Source organism: Chrysoperla carnea, chromosome 5, assembly GCF_905475395.1.
Source record: "Chrysoperla carnea chromosome 5, inChrCarn1.1, whole genome shotgun sequence".
Taxonomy (NCBI): Eukaryota; Metazoa; Arthropoda; class Insecta; order Neuroptera; family Chrysopidae; genus Chrysoperla; species Chrysoperla carnea.
The window spans coordinates 72,427,358-72,451,548 of record NC_058341.1 but is presented as its reverse complement, the minus strand read 5'-3'; the positions used below and the strand labels follow the sequence as shown (position 1 = coordinate 72,451,548).

Genomic DNA, 24,191 nt, shown 5'->3' with positions numbered 1-24,191 from the left:
TTCTACAAAGAGTAGTAAACGTAATCAGATATTAACTTGAGTTTTTCATGTACTGATAACGATTTGAGGCTTAGTTTCGGCATTTTTCAAATAAACATCTGTATGATAGTAAAATAAAACTAAATTTTGATGCTCAAAATTAATAGTATTTAATAGCAAGCCCTAGTTTTAGCATCTGAAAAAAATTCGTTAAATTCTGTCGAAAAGTGGAACTGCAAATACCATATTGGAAAATCTTTTGCTTTTGTAAGTATTTTAAGAACACTGTTTTACCCTACCTTGTATTTTTCTTTCCCAGTGGGATAGTTATTGTAATGGGTAAGATTTTGCAAATTGAAAATTTAGACATATCTCCAAGTTTTTAGGATGTCCGTGCGTGCACATGTATGTATGTATGAATGTTCGGATTCAATTTTCGTCTCGCATATCTCGAGAACAAATGATGATATTGATATGGTTTCATTTAACGCATAATTATGTAACCTAGACCTGATTAGGTTTTGAGCAAAATCGATCAAGACGTTGTTTGTAAGGAATGAAAAATTGTATAATTGTCACTATTATCACTGATTATTTATATAGTTTTAACGTCATCGGGGGTGCAGGAAGAAACGAAAAAAAAAATTTTTACAAAAAAAATTATAAATATTAAAACATGTGATATTTTTTATCCTTTCCACTGGGAAGTTAGTCGTGTGGACCTTTCGGGTCGCACCTATACCGCTTTTCATTTAATTTATCTGATTGATAACATTTAATATAATAAATAGACTTACCTTCATAATTGTTCATGATTGATGATTAGTGAAACGAATAATAATAATTTTAATCACTTTCTAATTAAAATTATATTTATTTTGCAAGAATAATATATAAAATTATCACTAATTATAATGAGCAGGTAATGTTTTTTCTTTAATTATTAATTTTTAATATCATTATTTTCAATTCCATTATTATTTCAAGTGCATGTGTAATACATCTGAAAAAAATTTAATTAACATTAAAAAAATTTCTTTTTGGTAATTAGTGGAGCGCCGTAAGATTTATACCTCGGAATCCGGGACCAGTCAATGAATCTAATACTTTTTGACGGCATTGTTTAAAGTTGACATAAAGAAATTAAAAACAAAAATTTGTGTGATCTTGGGCACGTGAGGGCACTATTTAGGCCAGAACTATTTTCTCTCCACCTAAGAAGAACCTTCGAGCAGCTACCTTTGACTTCAAGGAAAACATTTACAAATTTAACAACTTATGAGAAAAGTGAGTATTCATAATATGTGAAAGTGTAATATGTGAAAATATTCATAAAAGAATTGGTGGCGTGTTGGATTTAATGGCTAAAACAGTTAAATATCACGCGAATTGTTATATATATTTAAGAAGTACCATAAAATTCATTTTGTAACAAAACAGGTAAACGCAGTGCAATGAAAAAAACGATAACTGCCAGTTTTTACTAACAGAATCCAAAAATATTGTATCAACTGGCCATATTCCAGACGATAAAACAATAAAAATGAGACTTATATGCACCATTATGACGAAAATATTGTACTATCAATATCAGTACAATAATATGCTATAATTCAATTTACCTATTTCTGGTTTAATTAAGAATTTAAATTAGCTATATGCTAAGCTAGCGTTATGAAATAATTTATGTTATGTATTTGTGTCCTCACGGGTAAACTATGATGATTGACCAAAAAATGTTTCAAACAAATGTTTTTTTTTTTTTTTTTTTTTTTTTTTACAAGGAACGGTTTTTAATGTTTAAACTTTTGTTGTATCATCTACAATTCTAAGATGCAAGACCCAAAATCACACAAAATTTTGTTTTTAAATACTTTAAGTCAGCTTTAACCAATGCAGTCGAACAGTTTTTATAAATATACATTGAGTGGCTCTGAATTCCAAGATATTACGATTTTTATGCCTTACAGCGCTCTATTAAATATTTTATTTAAACTTTTATTGAAAACAAAATCTTCTTATTCTTTATTATAAATCAGTTTCCTTGTTCAAAATATACTAGTTAATTAAACAACGCGTTTTGATAAGGAGAGTTTGTTAATTGGGAAGATGTTTGCTACTAAATCTGCCACACTAATAAGGCTATCTTAATCATATTGGGCGCTTCCCCAACCAACAAAATTAATTAAACTTCATTCTTGTGTTCTAACTGTTTATTAATAATACTTTACGTTTCTACAATAACATTTAACAGTACATTTTTAAACATCCAATTTAATTTTTCTAGCTAGTGCAACTCAATTTTTCTAGTTGGCAAAGTTTTTAATGATATTGATTGTTTTCAAATCTACTTTTGGTTTCATACTTATTATGGCAAAAGTTGCCAATCTATCTTGGTTGATTGATGATCGTTAATAGTTTTTGATTAATTTCAATTTCGAAAAGGACTTTTCGCATTCTGCTTCTGTCACAAAAAGTGTTAAATATTAGGATATAGGTAAGGATGTTGAAAGAGTACAGAAAATTTTTTTTGCATTAAATTATAGGAGTTATTTTTCTATTTAAATTGGTTCAATATCACGTACTGAATGTAAATTTATAAAAATAGGCGGGAGAAGCACCTTCATTTTTAGGAAAACCGTTTTTGGATATATATATATAACCATACACTTTAGACCAAAAATGGTAACAGTCTTTATTGTAGATAATTAAATTTCCAGTCTGTTTTGTAAAACTTTTTTTTTGTACCTCTAACCTTATATGACTTATACGACTATGACTATTTACTCATTGACTATTTGACCGATATCTCTTCTAATATTTGTTTAAACAATAAAATGATAATAACTTAACTTTTAAATCTTTAAATTTTCTAAAACTTTTACTTAAAAATTTTTTTCCAAAAATTAATTTTGTCAAAGATATTGAGCGTTCAATATTGATTTACTATACTAGAGATAATTGACAATTTATTCTTGCACTATTTAAAGGAGTTTTTTTTTTTTTTTTTTAAATAGATTTATTATCACGTAGTTAATGTAAATACACAAAATCCTTACAAATTTGGAGAGGGGAAGTGCCACCATTTTAAGAAAAACCATTACGGCCTATAACCCCGTAACCGTGCACTTTAAGCCAAAAATGGTAATAATCTTCTTTGTAGATGATTAAATTCCCAAGCTTTTTAGTCAATTTTTTTAAAATCTTATAACAAAAAATTTCAAGGGGTGGTCGCTGCTTTTGCAGGTAAGAAGGCATATCATTTATTGCTTATTCTGTCACATTTAACATTAACATTTTTAATATATTTATTTTTTTATCATAACACTATGTATACTTCTTTTTTTATTAATCTTGCACCAGGTGATTGCAACATTAAACGCGTTATAACTTAAAAATATTAATTTTAGAAAAAAAAGTTTGATGTTTAAACAAATATAAGAAGAGTTGTCGGCCAAATAGTCAATAAGTAAGTAAATCGTCATAGTAGTATACGTCATATACAGTTTGTGACGCAAACAAAAATTGTAGGTAATTTAATTGTCTACAATAAAGGTTATTACCATTTTTGGTCTAAAGTGCACGGTTATGGAGATAGAGCCTAAAACGGTTTTCCTTAAAATGGAGGCACTTTCCCCGCATTTTTGTAAGGATTTTGTATTATTACATTCAGTACGTGATACTGAACCAATTTTAATAAAAAAAATAACTCCTGTAATTTAGTGCATTATGGACAAGAGTAACTAGCTTCTATATAACCTGTATTATTATAAGAATAAATATAATTTAGTACGTCGAATGGAGTTGCCTATTTATTTAAAAAAAAAATAGAGGCAGAAATTCAAACTTTTTAAATAGATTTTCCCCGACGTTGATCGATCTATTTTCATGAGTTAGCTTTTCTTAGAAGTTGAAATATTGTACTTTTTTATCTCTCTCGAATACCCTCCTAGCATTGTTAATTGATTTAACGGTAAATGAATTTCCACAAAGTGCTTACAAAACATAACTTGCTATTCACTATACGAGTTAAATAACTTTTCTATTCATTCTTAAATAAATGCAGTTGTGCTAAACGTTATTTTTTTATTCGTGTTATTGTGTTGGTAGACTAGACAGTAGTGCACGTACTAGCTTGTATCCGTAAGCTCTCTTTAAATTACCACATGTGTTTGTTGGAATATCAATTGGACGAAGAAACAAAGCACATAAAATGATCAAAGTTCAAAAAAATTTGAGCAGTTAGTCGGATTTGAATGCGGCTTTCGACATTCGATTCGTTAGAGCGTCAGCCAATTTTGTGACGTAGTCTGATTTATAAGAAATTAAAAATATGCAATTAGCATAATTAATATGCATTTTATAATTGAATTTTATAATTGAGTGATGAAAATGATATCAAAGTTGTTACGCGGAGGTTTTTGGGGGTCACTGAACACGAATATCATGACATAATTGGTCTCAGAGATACCTGGTGCTCAGGGTAAACGGTCTCTCGTCACCTAGTGGGGTTTTCGGGAAATTTGTTTTGTGACCTCAAAAACCCCCGTGTAACGAGTTTGGACTAATTTATGACGAATTTATAAAATCGAAAAATCCAGAAGGCGACGAGGACACCGTTGCACCAGGTATCTCTGAGACCTATTCTGTCGCGATATTCGAGTTAAGCGACTCCAAAAACCCCCGTGTAACGAGTTTGGACTGATTATCAAACAAATTTCCCGTAAACTCGACTAGGAGACGAGGCACCGTTTACCTTAGCACCAGGTACCTCTGAGACCAATTCTGTGTTCAGTGACTCCAAAAAACCCCGCGTAACAAGTTTGAAATCATTTTCATCACTATTAACCGAATTGTGATGTTAATAATGCAATTATAAAACGCATATGTTAATTGCATATTTTTAATTTCTTATTAATCAGACTAGGTAACAAAATTCCCTGGTCCTCTAAAGAATCAAATGGGAAACCGCATTCAAATCCGCCCCACTGCTGAAATTTTTGGAACTTTATTTCTTCTTCTCAACGTCTAAATGTAATGTTTTTAGTAATAAGATCCTATATTGGCTTGCACATCGCAGTTGGCTTTAGATATACAGCGTGTCGCATTTATGATGAAGACATCCTCATATTTTCGTTATTTATAGGAATATTGATTTGAAAGTTTGAATATTCTAAGCAACTGTTTCTAATTTTTTTTTCTCGACATTTCAAACCATCGCTAACGCTAGACAAAAATTAAGAAACGGCCCTATTTGTCAATTTGTAGTAGCCTGAGTTTAAAATTCTGATTTCGGTTAAGTATCTTAAAAAATGTCACCCATCACCTTGTATGATCACTTGTAGCATACGGTATAATTTGGACTAATTTTTCCTGTAAGGTGAACATAAATTCAAATACAAAATGTTCGTTGTTAACTCTAGCTGAAAACAGGACAATTAATTTTAGCAGGAACACCGGGACGGAGTATCGAAAAAAGGAACTGTCCCAAATGCAATAAACCACAAAATGGCAGTCCAAAAAGTCTTTCAAGATTAATTTTTATGCGTTTAAAAAATACCATAGGTATAAGGTTCAAATCTTTTAAAATAAGGGTTATTTTTTCATACTTTTAAGAGCGTGACTTTGAAGTTAACGGAGTTTTAGTTTCTAAACTTAATACAGAATCGCACTCTTAAAAGTATGAAAACAAAAAAATATTTTCTTCTGAAATTGTTATGATAAATAAAATCGTCATTACAGTCGGGGGACCTCTTTTTAGTTCTATGGAAAACTGTTTAATCTTAGAGGTCCCACGACTGTAATGATGACTTTACTTATCATAACAATTTCAGATGAAAATATTTTTTTGTTTTCATACTTTGAAGAGCGCGATTCTGTAATTGTCGGGGTTTTAGTTTTTCGAACTTTATTTTATTTAAACCATTTTGGTATTAAATTTTCGTGAGAAAGTATAACAACATATATATATTTGAAAAGTGCTATCATGTTCTCTAGAGAGCGCCATATTTAATTTAATGTGACGCCATAGCCTTTAACTAGCGGATGATTAAGACGCTTCTAACGGTACCCATTTGTCAAATTATGATAAGTAGTTTAGAAGCTAGGTCCGAACGGATGAACATACATGAATATCGGTCAAACACACAACCCTCGCCATTGTATAGTCGGAGTAAGAATTTGGTATAAGAGTTGCTATGTCAACCATATCAAAAATTTCCAAGTGTACCTAATTTGAAAACCAACAATATTCCCTTCAGGACCCATAAAATTTGATTGTGGATCTTGAAACAAAATGTATAATACAGCTCAAAGAAATGCTCTGTTAATCTTAGTTTGAATAGCTCTCATTTTACTTCTTGTTAATTTTTCTGAGAATAATTCACTCAGCTTACGCAGCTTCTGCGTTTTATTACGTATACTACAACATTGTTTTCTCCAAACGTAGTGATTCTGAAGGCATTCTATACAATTGCGTGTTTATATGATTAGAATATAAAAAATCATATAAGAATAATAGTCCAGTAGGAATCGGCGCAACAGTACAAACTAATATTCCTCCTCAGTTTTTTTATACGATTCTCATCAAATTGTTCCACTCATGATATATGTACAAGTTGCCAGATCGGAAATATTTAAAAAAATTTTTCTTAATAGAGCGAATATTGTTTTTGCCACGGTAAAGTTTTTCAGGTTATTTAAAAAATTTAGGACTCTTCCAAATTTTCTTTAATACTAATAGTTTCAAAGATATTACTGGAATAAAACTAAGCAAAAAAAGGCTGTTATATGGATTAAAAGTTCGGGCAGCGAAACTTTGGAGTTTTCCTTTCAAAATAAGTCAAAATAACACATCAAAATAAGTATTTTTCGAAATTTTTTTCTTTCCCGGAGTGGTGCAACATGTCTAACCAACAAAATGGCGTCAAAAATGATTTTTTCAGAAATTTTATCATTTTTATTTTATATTCGCAAGAGGAGACATCGATGCATATCCTTTGGTAGGTTTGTAGTCAATGTTAAGAACTACGCCTCATATTTTTGTGGGGGGGGGTTCGTCTCTTCCCCTCCCAGCTATATATATATATGTATACATACATATAGTAAAACAGTTCATTTGACTGTAACTTGAAAAATATTTGATTGATTTTAATGAAACTAATACCAATAGCAGGTTTTAGTACTTAGGTTAAAATTTTAGCGAAATCCGTTCAATAGTTATTATTTTTCGATTTTATGATGAGTTGCATACCCGTAAAATTTCTCCTTGATCCATATTTTTGCGAAAAATGGAAAATTTAACATTTTCTAGAAATAATTGTTTGGAGTATGTATGGACTGGCTTTGGGGGGTGTTAACTGCTTTGGCTTCAGAAAATTACTTTTAAAAGAGGTCTATATGGTTTAAAGCAAAATTTTTAAGTTTTAACCCCCGCGCTATTAGGGGAAAGGGGTGTATGGAATAAATGTATTTTAAAAGATTTTAAAAAGAGTTCAAAATTGTTTAAAATGCTAAAGTAACCCAAAACTTTAGATGTTTTCATTAATATAGCTCTTTTTACAAAATCCACTTCCCTCCCCCTCCCGCTTTCATATTTTTTGTAAATTCAAAATTTTTATATGACGTATAAAGGGGTTTTTGAGGCTGATATTTGAGGCGAAATGTATAAATTGATACGATTCGCCTTTTTTGGCCCAACTAAGTACACCCCCTAAAAATATTACCTTTTTTTGATAATCTAAAGCAAAATTCGAGATTTGCGACTCCAAAAACCTCTTTATACGCCATAAAAATTCTGAATTTGCAAAAAAATGTGAAAGCGGGTGGGGGAGGGGAGTGGATGTTGTAAAAAGGGCTTTATTAACAAAAACATCTAAAGTTTTGGGTTATTTTAGCATTTAATACTATTTTGACCTATTTTTTCAATCTTTTAAAATACATTTATTCCAAACACCCCTTCCCCCTAATAGCGCGGGGGTTAAAACTTAAAAATTTTGCTTAAAATCATATAGATTTCTTTTAAAAATAGTTTTCTCAAGCCAAAGCAATTAACACCCCCCAAAGCCAGTCCATACACCCTCCAAACAGTTACTTACATTTTATATGGTATTTAATAATAACGAGTGTAAATTCTGTGTTGTAAATTCATTTTTTAAGTGTAAATTATACATTGAATTCTCAAAAATTGACAGATCATGTACTTACATTATTATACGTCATCAACAGAGAGCGCCAAAAAACTGCGTTTAAATATCTCAAAATTATAATGTATTTTTAATATTTTTTTACACTTAAATACAGCATTTTTAAGCAGTATTTATATTTTTTACTTTGTTATAACGGTGTAAACAATGAATTAAAAATATAAAAAAATACATGAATATTCCCTATTTAAAGTGTTATTCTATCTCTTACTGTTCAGGATATGAGTTAACTATTAAAGAATCCAGAAGAAGCAGATGTTCCACTTTAATCTGATAAAATTTTGTACGAAACATTTTTTTGTAGTGTAAGTATTTTAGAAGATATTTGGGTCCATCAATTAAAATGGGTTGCTTTTTATATATGTAATCACTTAATTATTTATTAAAATAAAAGTGCTTTTAATATAATAAATGCCTAAAACGCTATGGAACTTTGTTAACGGATTTTTGAAGATTTTAAAAAATTTGACAACATAATTTTTTGGAATTTTAAATAATTAATATCTCTGAAACTATTAGTTTTAAACAAAAGTACTAAAAAAATTACCAAAATAAATTTTCCAAATAACTTGAAGAACTTTTTACAAAGGCATAATAATCAATTTTCGCAATTTTATTAAGAAAAATTGTAAACAAATTTTCCAATCTGGCAACATGTATATCATCGCATCAGTAGGGCAATTTGAAGATAATCGTATACAAAAATTGAGGAAGAATAGTTGTTAGTCGGATGTGCTGATTATTACTGGACTTTAATAACAATAATAATAATTTAATATTTGTGTCTGATCAATTAACCTACTTTATACTTATAATAATAATAATTGAACTCAAGGCATCAATAAAAAATACAATAAATATTGTATATTGATTACTTTCAATGAGTTTAAATATAATTGGCAAAAAAATATGTTTTATTAAATAAATATCTTGTGCCTTAATTAAAAAAAGAAATGGGTCGATAAAATAGGCAATTAATAATTATGGGAATTGATTGATTCATGTTGTCTCATTTAAAACAATTAGGGGACATATTATAGAGACCTTTACTTTCAAGATCATTTAAAAAAAAAGCAAAAAACCATTCATGATTATAGCTAATGAACGATATAGAGGGAAAATTTGTGAAAACAAAAAAGTGAAAACATACAATTGACTGAGTTAATTGTTGAAATACCATGTAAAGACCATGTGTTGATTACACTGTCACATTACACAAATATACATGTCACACATATAACTGCTAATTCCATATATTACAATTTGCGCCCTTACGAATAAACAGTGATATTTACGAAAAAAAATATTTCAAGCAAAAGTTGCTTATTTTTTTTATAAAGAACATTTGTTACGTTTAAACTTTTGTTCTATCTCTACCGTTTACAAGACCTTGACCTATGTACATTTACGAACTTGACCCCGCTTTTTACGTCCTTCGCACGCTGTAAAAATTTCAGCATGATATGTCTTTCGTTTTTTAGTTATCGTGTTGTCAGACGGAGAGACGGACAGACAACCGAAAATGGACTAATTAGGTGATTTTATGAACACCTTTACCAAAATTTTATTCGTAGCATCAATATTTTTAAGCGTTACAAACATGGGACTAAACTTGTACCTTGTGTATACTTGATATGTATTACATTTAAACATGGCATCAAAAGTTATTTTTTATAAAATAATAATTAACAACTTGTGCAGCAAACAAATTTTAAATATTCAAATTTCGGTGGAAATCGAATGCAAAAATTGATCTATCCTAGTTTTTCCATTCGATGTCTACATTATCTAATAAACTAAGTTATCTTAAGAACTTTGAGCTGGCAGGGATCCGCGCTTTCGTTCAGGTTGATGGATACATCAATCCTCGGGGTTCGATTCCATAGGTCAGCAGATAAAATAGATTTCGTGCCATACAATTGTGTAATTGTTGTACAATGTCTACTTATGTCTACTTGCGGACTTAAAATGCGACAAAGCTGTATATCAAATATATTTACACATTAATTAATATGTGTTTTAATGCCACCAAATATATTTAATATACAGTTTTGTCTCATTTTTAAAGTCCGCAAGATACATACACACTTAGGGTTATGTAAAGTCCCTTTAAATAAAATTGCTGAATTCCGAAAATGTTCATTATATATATACTAGCTTAAAAACCCGGCTTCGCCCGGGAGTTGATATGAGATGACGTGGTAGAGTCGAAATAAAAAAATAAACTATGACGTAAAAAGTAAAAAAAAAGTTTATTGAAAACGTTTTCTCATTATTTACAATACTTGTTTATAAACAACATTTTTCATTTTATTGTCCGGAGTATATATACATAAATTTTTTGGATTTCCTACTCTTGAGCAAGCTACATATAGCTGACCGTGAGAGAAGCAGGATTCTTTGAGGTTAATGCCACAATATTTTAAAGTTTGTCCTTGCGCTTTGTTAATTGTAAAACTAAAGGCTAATTTTATTGGAAACTGCAGTCTTTTAAATTGAAATGGCAATTCCGAAGAGATCAGAGGTATTCTAGGTATAAATACTGTCTGTCCTTTGGTCTTTCCAGAAATAAGTTCAGCTTCAATGATATTATTCGATAGCTGTTTTACGATCATTCTAGTTCCATTACATAATTTTGGGGAGTTGAGATTTCTGAGTAGTATGATTGGAGTTCCAATTTTCAGACGAAGGCAGTGTAATGGCATTCCTGGTACTTGTAAAGAGTTTAGAAATTCAGTGGGGAAGTTGACACTTTCTTCAATGGATACCATCGTGTCGATCGATTTATATATTTTCTCTTCACCAGGTATTTTCTTTAGAATATTAAAATTGATATCGTCAACAATATTATTTTTAGTGGCCAAAATTGCTCTTTGAAATAACCACTCTGCATTAGTATAATTCTGAATAATATTTGGATAAATTTTGTCGATTAGTTCGTCTTCAGTAGTGGCTATATTACAGAAATCACTATTAAGTTCAATGAGGCCGGTCGTTTGGTCAGTAGGATATGTACCTTCGCCGATTTGTAAAAGTATTTTAGCAAATTGTGCTGTTGTTTCATCTCTTGATAATTCAACTCTCATGTTTTTTGTTAATTGCAGTATTTGTACTTGTGGCCAGAGATGTGATTTTTTCAAGCATGCATTGATCTCGTCTGCTGATGTTGACTTGGGAATAACTGGAAGTGTTTGTCGAAAATCTCCTGAGAGTATGAGTAGAGCTCCTCCCATTATTTCAGAGTTTTTTCGCAATTCTTGTAATGTTCTGTCCATGGCTTCTATAAATTTTTTATGGGCCATGGTGCATTCATCCCAGATGATAATTTTAGCTTGTTTTAAAATTTGACCACGTCCAGATTTTCCTGAAATTTTACATACCGGGAATTGTTGTTCGGCTATATTCAATGGTAGTTGTAAGGCAGAATGGGCAGTTCGTCCTCCTTCCATAAGTGTGGCTGCAATGCCAGATGATGCTAGTGCCAGTGCGATGAGTTTTTTAGCACGTATTTCCGCCAGTATTAGATTTATGAGAAACGTTTTACCAGTGCCTCCTGGTGCGTCCAAGTAAATAATTCCACCAATATTGTTATTTATCCGGCTCATTATAACGTCGTAAACTTTTTTTTGATTGTCATTGAGAAGTGGTTTGTTGTGAGCAATGTATTCAAGTAGTTCATTGATGTTGTAACTTTTTTCCTTCATAATTTCGTAGTTTAGCACACTAAAAGCATTTCTTTGTGGTGCTGGCATTCCAAGTTCTACTAAGGCCTGATTATTTATTGCTAAACATTTATCTTCTAAGCGAATGAGTGTTTCATTGAAGATCTCGTCATTGAATTCTATAGTCAGTTCAGGATTAGCTTGTTGGACTTGGTACAATATATCATCACTCATACTCCTTTTGAAAGAGTCCCATAGCTGTTTTGGGTTTGATGGGTTACATGTTGTTAATATTATAGCGAATAACTCTCGAATTTGTTCAGCTGAAGCTGTGAGTGTGGCTTCTTGTAGTGTTAATTCCCAGTGGTTGTCGTTTTCCAATAATCCTAAGCGTTGACATGCTTCTCTGTAAGTCTGGCATAGGTAGCCATTAACGGTCCTGAGATCTGTAAAACTTGTTGGTCCCCGTATTTCGTGTAACAACATCCGGAGATAAAAACATTCGGCATTGTTTGGATGTACAGTGAATACTCGACCTATTGCGTTAGTTTTTATGATTTCTGGATGACCCTCCTCTGGCATTCCTTGTTTCCGACGTTGAAAAATTTTCCTTGTTTTGTCCCACGTATAATAAATAGGGACGTCGACATACAATAACTTTCTGGCGAATGGATCTGTTTGACACAGTTGGAAGAAAGCTGTTAATGTTGTGTTCTGAGGTGGTTCGCTTGCAATTTTTCTAGCCGAGTCTTTTGTGAAGTAAACTCTCTGTCCATTCTCCAAATGTACTGCTAGATGTTGCACAGCTGGTTCGCGTTCATGTATGGGAAAACTAAAAATCCTCCACGCTGCTTCGTTACTGTTGATGTATCTTCCCATTTGGTACATGAGGATCTCATCATTTCTGTTATTTTGTTCGCTATTTTGGACTATTTGAAATACTGCCATATCACTACCTTTGTTTACGTACTTACATATATATTTAATAGATTTTACTGAATTGCAGTATTCAACGTTTATATGTGCTTGGAACATTTTGGAAAGTAGTGGATTATACGGTACTACCCATTGATTATCTATTTCCAGTTCGTCTCTGCCTTGTATTCGTATTTTTGCTGTGAAGCCACCGTTTTTCGGTGATCGTCTTCTATATTTGGGATAGCCGTCATCTTCAGTTTTGGTATCGTCCAAGTACGGTTTTGGATATTTTTTCGTACATTTTCCATCACTCATGCATGGCGCATTGAAATTTAATGATCCACATGGTCCGTGAATCATGTTTTTCACTACTATGTTGTAAAGCTCCGGATCTTTTTGTGGATCAGGAAATTCAGCTCGGATGATTTTGTCGATATCCGTGGGATAAATTTTATCGTGTAGCCATATGAGATTGTGTGAGTGAGGTAATCCTCGTTTTTGCCACTCAATTGTATACATCCATGAAATAACAGTTCCAAAGATGTGATATTTTGTGATGACTTCAATAAATCGTATTTGTTTTTGTCGAAAAACTCGGGCTATTATATCGTGTCGATCTATGGAGGTTTGTCCGTATTTTAGTTGTTCTTTGATCTCTGGCCATGATGAATTGCATGTAAATGTTATAAAGAGATCAGGTCGTCCATATTTTCTTACGTAGGTCATGGCATCTTGTGTATATTCGTGCATATGTCTTGGACTTCCTATGTATGATGAGGGTAAGATTACCATTGTTCCAATATCGTCAATATTGCCGTCATTCATGATCGCGTCTCGAAGGTGGATGTATTCTTCTGTGCGTAGTTTTTTCTGATTCAATCTTATGTAAAGCATCCGTTCTGCTTCTATTTTTGCGTACATATCTACCAGAAATTGTTGGAATAAACGGCGAGTGTTGAGTATGTGATTATATGTTTCATTGTCTCTGATCATTAAGCGGTAAGCATAGAACTCCTTAGAAGTGACTTTTTTGTTTGTTTCTATGCCTGTTTCAGGATGAATTTGTTTTATATTGAAATGGTATCCGTCCTCTCCGTGCAGAAATATTAACGGATATTGAAGAGCATCATATGAACGGTGTGTCTCTGCAATGCGTTGTAGTCCTTTTCTTCTTCGATGTACAATTATGTCACGGCTTGTATTTTCATTATCCACAACTACAATGGCGACTTCATCTACCTGAGGTGCATTAAATCTGCGTTCGTGTTCTCCACGTGGTCTTTTATCGGCTCGAATTACAATTTTATAGTCATCAGAAATCATGCGGTCTAATGTTGTTTTGAATATATAAATCAGTTGATTATACTTGTGTAAGATCCTCTGTACATCTTGGATTATTTCGCGTCTCAGTCCATTAAAATTTGTGCATCGTTGATCAATTTCTTGTTCTTCATTTCCGATGAAATATACTTGTAGAAATTTATGGTCTTCGTTAGACATTGGCAGTAACGATCCTATTTTGTGATAAATTTGCCCTTGAATTGAAAATACATATTCAAATTCATTTCTATTAGTGTTAGTCGAAGTAGCACCGAAAGAAGTCATTTGAAAGCAGGAGTTATATGATCTTATATTTTGGAGAAAGTGTTTTGATTCTAGTGTTTCCCCGAGCATGTAATGCAGAAATTCCTGCGGAGGTGCTTCAATTGGTGGTAATCGAATTTTTCCATTCATGCAACAGAGACCTGGTGTTTCTTTACTGAATTTTTTTGCATGGCAAAACTGGCAAACGTTATTCATTTTTCCAATAACAACGTATTTATGATTGTAATATTTTTTCGTCGGTTCGTAGTGGAATGCTTCCTTTGTTAGATTATCTTTTAAAATTCTCGACTCTTCAGTACTTTTATTTGCTGTTCTTTCTTCGCTTCTTGTGCTTCTCAGGTTACTCATTCTGGTCCGTTGATTCTGTAAACGTGCTTCGTGCTCTTCTTCCGTTTCATTTCTTCGAGATTCTTTTTTTTTTCGCCGTTTCGCTGCAGAACTGGCCAAATCTCCTCCTCTCTTACGTCTGGGAATTGTATTCTATAAAATATAAATTAAATAAACATTTTGTAACGGAAACGTGGGGTACGTTGAGACAAAAAAAAATATATTTAACCTTCAAGCGGTCGAGCGATATTTTGTTTACGGCCAAAAGTATATAGAAGGCATCAATTCGACGCCGCGCGACTTTTTGAAGGTTAAGAAAATTACAATTTAAAGAAAAAAAACCATTAGAATTAATTAAACACTATTAAAAATACTCACATTTGAAATTTCACGATAAAAACCCACAAATAACTTTTTTCTATTTCGTTTCAAAATCGAGAGTTAATTAACCTTCAAGCGGTCGAGCGATATTTTGTTTACGGCCAAAAGTATATAGAAGGCATCAATTCGACGCCGCGCGACTTTTTGAAGGTTAAGAAAATTACAATTTAAAGAAAAAAAACCATTAGAATTAATTAAACACTATTAAAAATACTCACATTTGAAATTTCACGATAAAAACCCACAAATAACTTTTTTCTATTTCGTTTCAAAATCGAGAGTTAATTAAACACACTATTAAAAATACTCACACGTGATACTTCTAAATAAAGGCTCACAGATAACTTCTCTTCTTTTCGTTTTGAAATCGCTCGTTTCGCTGTTCAAATTAAACTAACTCTGGTGAGCGACACCGGGCTCTTATATATTCAGAGAGCTAGGCTCTAGAATATTCGAGAAATTTCTCTCTCACACCTTCTAGAGTATTCTAATGAAGTTCAAATATTCGATAACAGATGGCGCCACTATGGAGACTATACACTATGACTATTGGATGTCTTGAACGAAGTTCAAATATTCGATAACAGATGGCGCCAATGCACTTAATTTCCAAGTTGAAGGGTCGGAAAGTCCCTTATATCTTTAAAAACATGCCCTTTAGATTAAAACGGGAACTTTCTTGTTCGAGGAGGGATAAAGGGCTATCACACCACATAAGTCCCTTTATCGTGTCGGGACTCCTTTTTAAGTTTTATCGGCCCGCACATTTTATCGACTTAGTTTTATTATATATATATATAGATATATATATAATGAACATTTTCGGAATTCAGCAATTTTATTTAAAGGGACTTTACATAACCCTAAGTGTGTATGTATCTTGCGGACTTTAAAAATGAGAACTGTATAAAACTGTACTTAGATATATTAATTATTATTAGATATATATTTGTTGTTTAGCCAGTAAACATTCAGCACCGTAATCGGAAAAATAGCGACGGGAAAAATAGACTTGGAAAAAATAAACACACAAAAAAACGACGATAAACATAGCGCCGGAAAAATTAGACTCGGAAAAAAGCGACAGAAAAAATAGCGAATAAAAAAATAGACCAGAAAAAATAGACTTGGAAAAAATAGACACGCAAAAGAAACGACGATAAAAAAGCGACGGAAAAATTAGACCCGGAAAAAATAGCGACGGATAAAATAGCGAAAAAAAAAATAGACCGGGAAAAATAGATCCGAAAATATAAATCCCAAATACTGATATTGATTTTTGATAACTTTGGGTTATGAAGTTTTTAAACCTTGCGTTCAAAAGTGGGAAACTATTACAGAAAACGGAGATACAGCAATTTTTTTTTTTGAAAATTGTTAAGTTTTGATTTTGATATATAATATTTATAATATATAATAATTCAAAAGTTCGTTACTATACATAAATAACGATGTTGATTAATCTATAAAGGTAATTTATAATGGCAAATAGTTTCATTGAACGAAAATGTTAATTATGTATATGTTTAAGAATAAAAGTTCGAACCAAAAGAAAAAATTTACGATTTTATTAATATTTTAACACTCATTACTATCGAATGCATTATTGATCACTTTACATTTTTCGAACCAAACCCAAAACAAAATAAAAACTTTGATGTTCTTATTAATATAACCCTTTTCAAAACATCCACCCCTCCCTCTCCCGCTTTCATATTTTTTTCAAATTAAGAATTTTTATGACGTATAAAGGGGTTTTCGGGTCGCTGATCTCGAATTTTTTGGCCCAAATAAGTACACTACCTAAAATATTACCATTTTTTTTTTTAATAATCTTATGCAAAATTCGAGATCAGCGACCCCAAAAACCCCTTTATACGTCATAAAAATTCTGAATTTGCAAAAAATATGAAAGCGGGAGGGGGAGGGGTGGATGCTGTAAAAAGGGCTATATTAATAAACACATCTAAAGTTTTGGGTTACTTTACCATTTAAAACTATTTTGACCTCTTTTTAAAATCTTTTAAAATACATTTATTCCATACACCCCTTTCCCCTAATAGCGCGGGGAAAGCCAGTCCAAACACCCCCAAAACAATTATTTCCAGAAAGTGTTAAATTTTCCGTTTTTCGCAAAAATATGGATCAAGGAGTCATTTTACGGGTAAGCAAGTTATTATAAAATCGTAAGATATTAAAGAATACTACAATTTAAAAAATTTTAATATTAATATTATTAATATTATTTTAATTTTAATTTAACCCCGTAGGACAAAATGGCATAAAATGGCAGCCATTTTAAATAATTCACTAAATTGGAAATTTTGGCCGAACTATTTAACGGATTTCGCTAAAATTTTAACCGAAAGTGGTAAGTACTAAAACCTACTATTGATATTAGTTTCATTAAAATCAATCAAATATTTTTCAAGCTACAGTCAAATGAACTGTTTTACCACATGTATGTATACATATATATATATATAACTGTAAGGGGAGAAGGGACGAACCCCCCCCCCCAAATATGAGGAGTAGTTCTTAACATTGACTACAAACCTCCTAAATTTGGATACACCGATGTCTCCTCTTGCGAATATAAAATAAAAATGATAAAATTTCTGAAAAAAATTCCATTTTTGACGCCATTTTGTTGGTTAGACCTGTTGCACCACTCCTCGAAAGTGAAAAATTTCAAAAAATACTTATTTTGATGTGAAAAGAAAAACCCCAAAGTTTCGCTGCCCGAACCATTTTAATCCATATAACAGCCTTTTTTTGCTTAGTTTTATTCCAGTACAAGAAGAACGTGTTTGTAAATTTTAAAAATACTTATTGGCCAGTTTGGGCAAAAATCGCCTTTATTCATAAAAAGCCGTTTTTCTTTAAATTCCAATAGCTCATATACGCGGGCTTTTTTCTAAACGATTGTGTGATTAAAATTTTCTTCAAAAGTTGCCTGAATATGTGCCGATATTGCCCGCTTGATTAATTGATCGGTTACAGTCGAAATATCGGTCAAAAAATCGGTTGTGAAATTATTTTTTTTTTTATCCAGTTATTGATAGAGGTTTTTTTCTTCACAAATTTGTTTGGGCATCTAGTAAAGCTATGCTAGAGATTTTAAAATTGTTTCTACGCGTAAAATCTTTTTTTACGGTTTTTAATCGAAAATGGTGTGGCAAGGTAAAAAAATGTCAAAAGTCAAAAAGCGAAAACGGTGAGAAAACTCACCGAAAACAATAATTTTCGTAAATAACGATTTTTTGGCGAAAATCTGCATTTTTTTTCAAATATAATAGTTTTTTCAATCAAAGATGATTTTGTTGAGTACCTACACTCGGACTGACAACTGACGAGAGACTCTTCCTTAGAAGACTGTTTTTACCTGACTGAGCAACGCAAAGGAGTGGTAATGTGTTTATCAGCCATATATGTGTGCTCCTATCTGGCTCACTAGAGACCAAACGCGTGGGCTGATTTTGATGATTCAGACGTCAATCGATTTGTCTTAACCTTGGGAGTGCTACAGAAGATATGGCAGTCATGAAAATTCAATGTGGCGACCACCAGAAGCCATATTGTCAAAATGTGTATTCCTATGTGGCCCACTAGAGAATAAACACGTGGTCCGATTTTGATAATTTGACGTTAATCGATTTGTTTCAACTTTGTGAGTGCTACTGGAGATATGACAGTCATGAAAAGTCCATATGGTGTCCACCAGACGTCATATTGTGAAAAGAATGTATGTCTGTTCCTATGTGGCGCAATCGAAATTACACGCATGGTCCGATTTAGATGATTCTGACGTCAATCGATTTATCTTAACCTTGCGGGTGCTATTGAAGATACGACAGTAATGAAAATTCAATGTGGCGACCACCAGACGCCATATTGTGAACATGTGTGTTTCTATATGTCTCACTACAGACCAACCGCTTGGGCCGATTTTGATGATTCAGACATCAATCGATTAGTCTTAACCTTGGGAGTGCTACTGATAATATGGCCGTCAAAATTCAATGTGGCGACCACCAGACGCTTTATAATTACAACTAAAATGTAAAATAAAAAAATAAATTTTAAAAATAAAAAAACCCGACTGAGTAAACCAAACTTCATAAAAATGAACTGAAAAGAAAAAAACATGTCCAACAGTTTACATAGCGACAGTCGGGACCCATTAAAGTCTATACCGGGTCAAATCCTTCTAATAATGGGTCCCGATTGTTACACTCGCTATGTTAACTGTTGGACTTGTTTTTTTCTTTTCAGTTAATTTTTTATGAAATTTGGTTTACTCTTTACTCAGTCCGGTTTTTTGATTTAAAAACATTTTTTGTTTATTTCGATTTTATTTCTTCGATTAAATGCATGTTATCATCGAAATTATTGTTTTAATTTAAACCAGAAATTTCATACTGGAATGGAAATGATGACTAAATTTTTGTTATCACTTTAGGTGAAAAATTGTCACTACATGAACAGGAAAGTGAAGTTTGTTTTTGAAAATTTTTAGAAGTAATAAAAAATGAACGTTTGAAACACCTAATTTAACAAAGAAGATACTTTAAAAGTGATGTAATTGTTGAGATTATATATAAATTCTCTTTTGTAAAAAACAGGCGGACAATAATATTTAAATGCTTTTTAACTTTAAAAAATTATTCTAACAGGTATCAAGTCCATCAAGTTTTCCATTTTAAGCGGTTATGTGGCAAATTCGATATCAGTCACCTACCCAATTTCTAGATTTTTCCAACCCTCCAAATTTTATTCATAGTTAGTTTTATCGTTGTAGGGAAGTTTTGTATCAAAAATAAGCATTGGAAAGTGTAGATAGCTTTTTGGCTTTTTAACTTTCACTGAAGTATAGTGTAACAAGAAAATAAAATAAAATATTTATGTAATTAAAAAAAAAAATGCGATAAAATATTCCAAGTAACAGTTCTCCTCCCAGGTAAATATATAGTGCAATATAAATTTTTATAATATACGGTATTCCACTCGAAATGCCCTAAATTCTCACAATTAAAAAAAAAAAAAATGCATTACAAAAGTACATAATTTCTATTTAGCCTAATCTAATTAGGTTTTGAGAGCAATAAAATTTATAAGAGGTAGCGACTAAGTGGAAATGTGAGTTTGGGGTATAAGTAACATAGTAAACAACAATTAAACTCGAGATCTTTGGAAATTACGAAATGGGGGTTCATTTTCTTCAAAGTTCTTGATAATAAATAATTTCAAAACTTTTTTAATGGACTTTTTTCAACATAACCTCAAATTCCATGAGAAAATCACGAAAAACTGTTTTTTTCGTATTTTTTTCTCGGTCAAAAAATAAATTTAATTTTCATGAACCTTAGTGAAAGTGTTTTTCTTTAACTACAAAAAAATTCCGAATTTTAATGAAACCGAAAAAAATTTTTTCTTAGAGATTTTCCAAATTTTCTGTTAAAATTTCTCATTTTTCAACGACAAACAGTCTTGATGTTTTTTTCGTTTTTTATATTCTGCTCGGGCTTATTTTAACCGTTGAAATGTCTACTTTAAACTGGTTAAAAAATCTATGTGTATGGTTTACTTTTCATTCAACCGCTTAGTTTTTAGCCCCTAAAATGAACCCCCATTTCGTAATTTCCAAAGGTCTCGAGTTTAATTGTTGTTTACTATGTTACGTATACCCCAAACTCACACTTCCACTTAGTCGCTACCTGTTAAAAATTTATTAAATTAGGACTAGAAACAAAATTTTTATTGTAATAGACTAATTAGGTAATGGTTAGTCACGTACTATGCGCTCTGCCTAAATTTCTTTTTAAATAAAAAAAAATTTATACATTAACATTCTTTTGCTCTTTTAAAGGATTAATAGATACCTAGATGTTTCTTGGAAAATTATAGAAATATTTTTTCGATACATATAATTAATATACCAACTGGTCGCCAAAACCTGGAACTTTTATACAAGTCATTTTTAACATAACCTCACAATTTCCGAGAAAATGATGAATCGTCTTTTTTGTTTTTTAGCCTCATTTCCCAAAACATAGTCCAATTTAAAGGATAATTAAGAAAAAATATCTGTTTGTGTCCTTAATAATCACAAGTAAAACCATCGAGTATTTTTTGAGATATTCCATTTTTCCTTAAAATAAAAAATGTACTTCAGAAAATCATCGTACAAGGTTCTTTCAGTGCTCCTTTTATGTTTTGTTTTTAAAAAATGAAGATGCCATATACCAATGATTTAAGAACACGTTCGAAAATGCACAATTAATTTGTTAATAATTGTTGGCAAATTACAATTATAAAAACATAATTACATCATTGAATTTTCCGAAAAAAAAAAAGAGTTTTATTATTTGACGCGAAACAACATTTTTGTCCATGCCGCAACTAAATTGCTAGAAAGATTCGTCTACAATAGATACTATATAGCCACAACTTAAATTGACTGACTCACTTACCGATACAAATTCTGCAGCACTTCTAGACATGCTAGAAAGATGCGGTTTCTGGCTTTTGACGCAGAATTGCTTGAAACCTAGGGGAAACTTCGAAATTCATCTTTTTCAATGCAACCCCCCTGGGAAATTTGGAAAAATCACCCAAAGTAACGTTTTTCTGTTCTATACATGCTAGAAAGATGGGATTTTGACCAATATATAGAATATTGCGATTGCAAATGTTAAAAATATGCGAATATTCGGCACATCACTAATTATTATTACTTATTCATTCATCGGAGCCCGTGACAGTAAAACTGCACTTACACGGATTTCACAATTTCGCATATGAATCAATACTATTTTACAATAGATACAATATGGACTACGTGTGCCAGGTTTTAAATATTTCTGGATTTTTTTTTTTTTAAATTTTTATGGTGTGATAGATATTTTGGTCAAGTTTTGAGCTGTCACACCGAGATATTTCAAAAGCAGAACTCAAAACTAACAAAAAAAAGTAATTTCGACAAACCTTTCTCTTACAAATCAATAAAATGGTCTCAAATTAATTTCAGGCAGAAATATTTTTTATATTAATAAATATAAAAAATATTTCTGCCACTATAAACCTTAGCACACCTAGTCCATATTGTATCTATCGTTAAATAGTATTGATTTACATGCGAAATTTCGAAATCTACGTAAGCCCACATAGGTGGAGCTACCTATTCGTTTAAATTTTAGCAATTTTTTAAATTATTGAATAGTTTTAATATTTATAAATAAAAAAGAAAAATTTTGTTTCCGAAAATTATTAAAAATTTTAAAAAATAATAAAATGTTGCTATCAATTGATTGCAAAATCATGAAAATACCCAATTGAATTGTAAATTTATTCATGGTACAATTTTCACTTACAAAAAAAAAAAAAATATACATATATATGTTTCCCAATTGGGATTTTTGTTTGTAAGTTAAAACTGTTCTATGGATAAATTAACATTTAACTATATGTATCGAAAATATTTCTATAATTTCTAAGAAATATCTTGGTATCCAATAAAGTAGTTTCGGCTGTTTGTACGGTGAATGTAAAAGAGAAAAAAATTGCGGTAAATGATAGTCCCTTGATCACTAAAACACGGTTTTGGGACCTCTTACGGGGCAAAAACGGGATTTTTAACACAGTATCTTATGGAAGAACTCACAGTAATGTTAATTGTACAAAAATTAATCGGTGATTGAGCTTTAAAAAAGTTTTAAACATGAAGAAAATTTATCACAGATTCTAATAAAAAAAAAAAAAAACAAAAAAAAACAAAAAAAAAAAACATTGCATTACCAAACGCTTACCAAAAAGAAAACATAAAAGAAACTTTGGTTTTGGCGTTTAAACGTCAAAAACTAGTCAACCTGACGTATAAATTTTATCTTTTATGATATTTTTAAAGCATTAAAAACATTTACGTGATACAAATTATTTTTATTCATAACATTAATTATATTCATAACTTAGATTTAAAATCTATGAAAATAAATTAGTTGCTAACTTGACTATTTATGTGACGGGCAAACTACTTTAATCCTGTAAAAGATATAGAGAATCTTTAATACAAGTTATATAGAAGCTAGTTACTCTTGTCCTTAATGCACTAAATAACATGACTTATTTTTTTATTTAAATTGGTTCAGTATCACAAAATGAATGTAAATGTACAAAATCCTTACAAAAATAGGCGAGGGAAGTGCCTCCATTTTAAGAAAAACCGTTTTAGGCTATATCTCCATAGCCGTGCACTTTAGACCAAAAATGGCAGATACATTTATTGTAGATAATTAAGTTACCTACTTATTTTTTGTAAAACAATTTTTTTTTTTTGTATCACTAACTGTTTATGACTTATACATGACTATTGACTATTTGATCGATATCTCTTAATTTGTTTCTTAATCTCTAATATTTGTTTAAACAGGAAATGATAATAACATAATTTTTAAATCTACAAATTTCAATAAACTTTTACTTTAAACTCTTTTTTCTAAAAATAATATTTATGAAGTTTTAACGCGTTTAATGTGCAAGTGGGTGCAAGATACATAAAAAAGAAGTACACATAGTGTAATGATAAGAAAATAAATATATTAAAAATGTTAATGTTTGTGATATAATTAGCAATAAATAATTACCTGCAAAAGCAGCAACCATCCCTTAAAATTTTTTTTTAAGATTAAAAAAAAAAATTGTCGATAAAGATAGAAAATTTAATTATCTACTAAAAGGTTAAAGTGCGCGGTCATGGTGGTATAGGCCGTAACGGTTTTTCTTAAAATGGCGGTACATCCCCCCTCCAAATTTGTTAGGATTTTGTGTATTTACATTCAGTACGTGATTTTAAACCTATTTAAATAAAAAAATAACTCCTGTAATTTAGTGCAGAAATAAATTCTGTATAGTCTGACGTACTTAAAGTATTCACTTTTTTTTTTAATTAAATGCACGTGACTAATCATTACCTAAATAGAAATGTACTTTTGTACGATTTATTTAATGTCAATCTTAGATATTCGAATGGGCAGATAAAATGGAACCCCTGTATATTTTACCTATACTGATGAAGTGATGAACATGTTTTATTTTATTTTGACGTAATAATTAGCTT

General features: G+C 31.0%; 1 protein-coding gene across 1 annotated transcript; it reads right to left on the bottom strand.

The window, feature by feature from the left end:
* Positions 1 to 961: 961 nt before the first annotated feature.
* LOC123301407 lies at positions 962 to 21,579 on the bottom strand. Its single transcript, XM_044884145.1, has 4 exons — positions 21,550 to 21,579; positions 14,713 to 14,848; positions 10,952 to 14,298; positions 962 to 982 (listed from the first exon to the last, which is right to left on the bottom strand). Exons 1-4 carry the CDS (start codon positions 21,577 to 21,579, stop codon positions 962 to 964), a joined length of 3,534 nt encoding a protein of 1,177 aa, XP_044740080.1.
* Between the last annotated feature and the right edge of the window lie 2,612 nt (positions 21,580 to 24,191).

Coding starts and splice junctions, on each gene's coding strand:
- LOC123301407 (XM_044884145.1), bottom strand. CDS start 21,579: ATGTCTAGAAGTGCTGCAGAATTTGTATCG. Junction 14,849..21,549: donor GTGCTGCAGAATTTGTATCG/GTAAGTGAGTCA, acceptor TATATTTTATAG/AATACAATTCCCAGACGTAA. Junction 983..10,951: donor ATAAATCGATCGACACGATG/GTATCCATTGAA, acceptor AATTTTTTTCAG/ATGTATTACACATGCACTTG.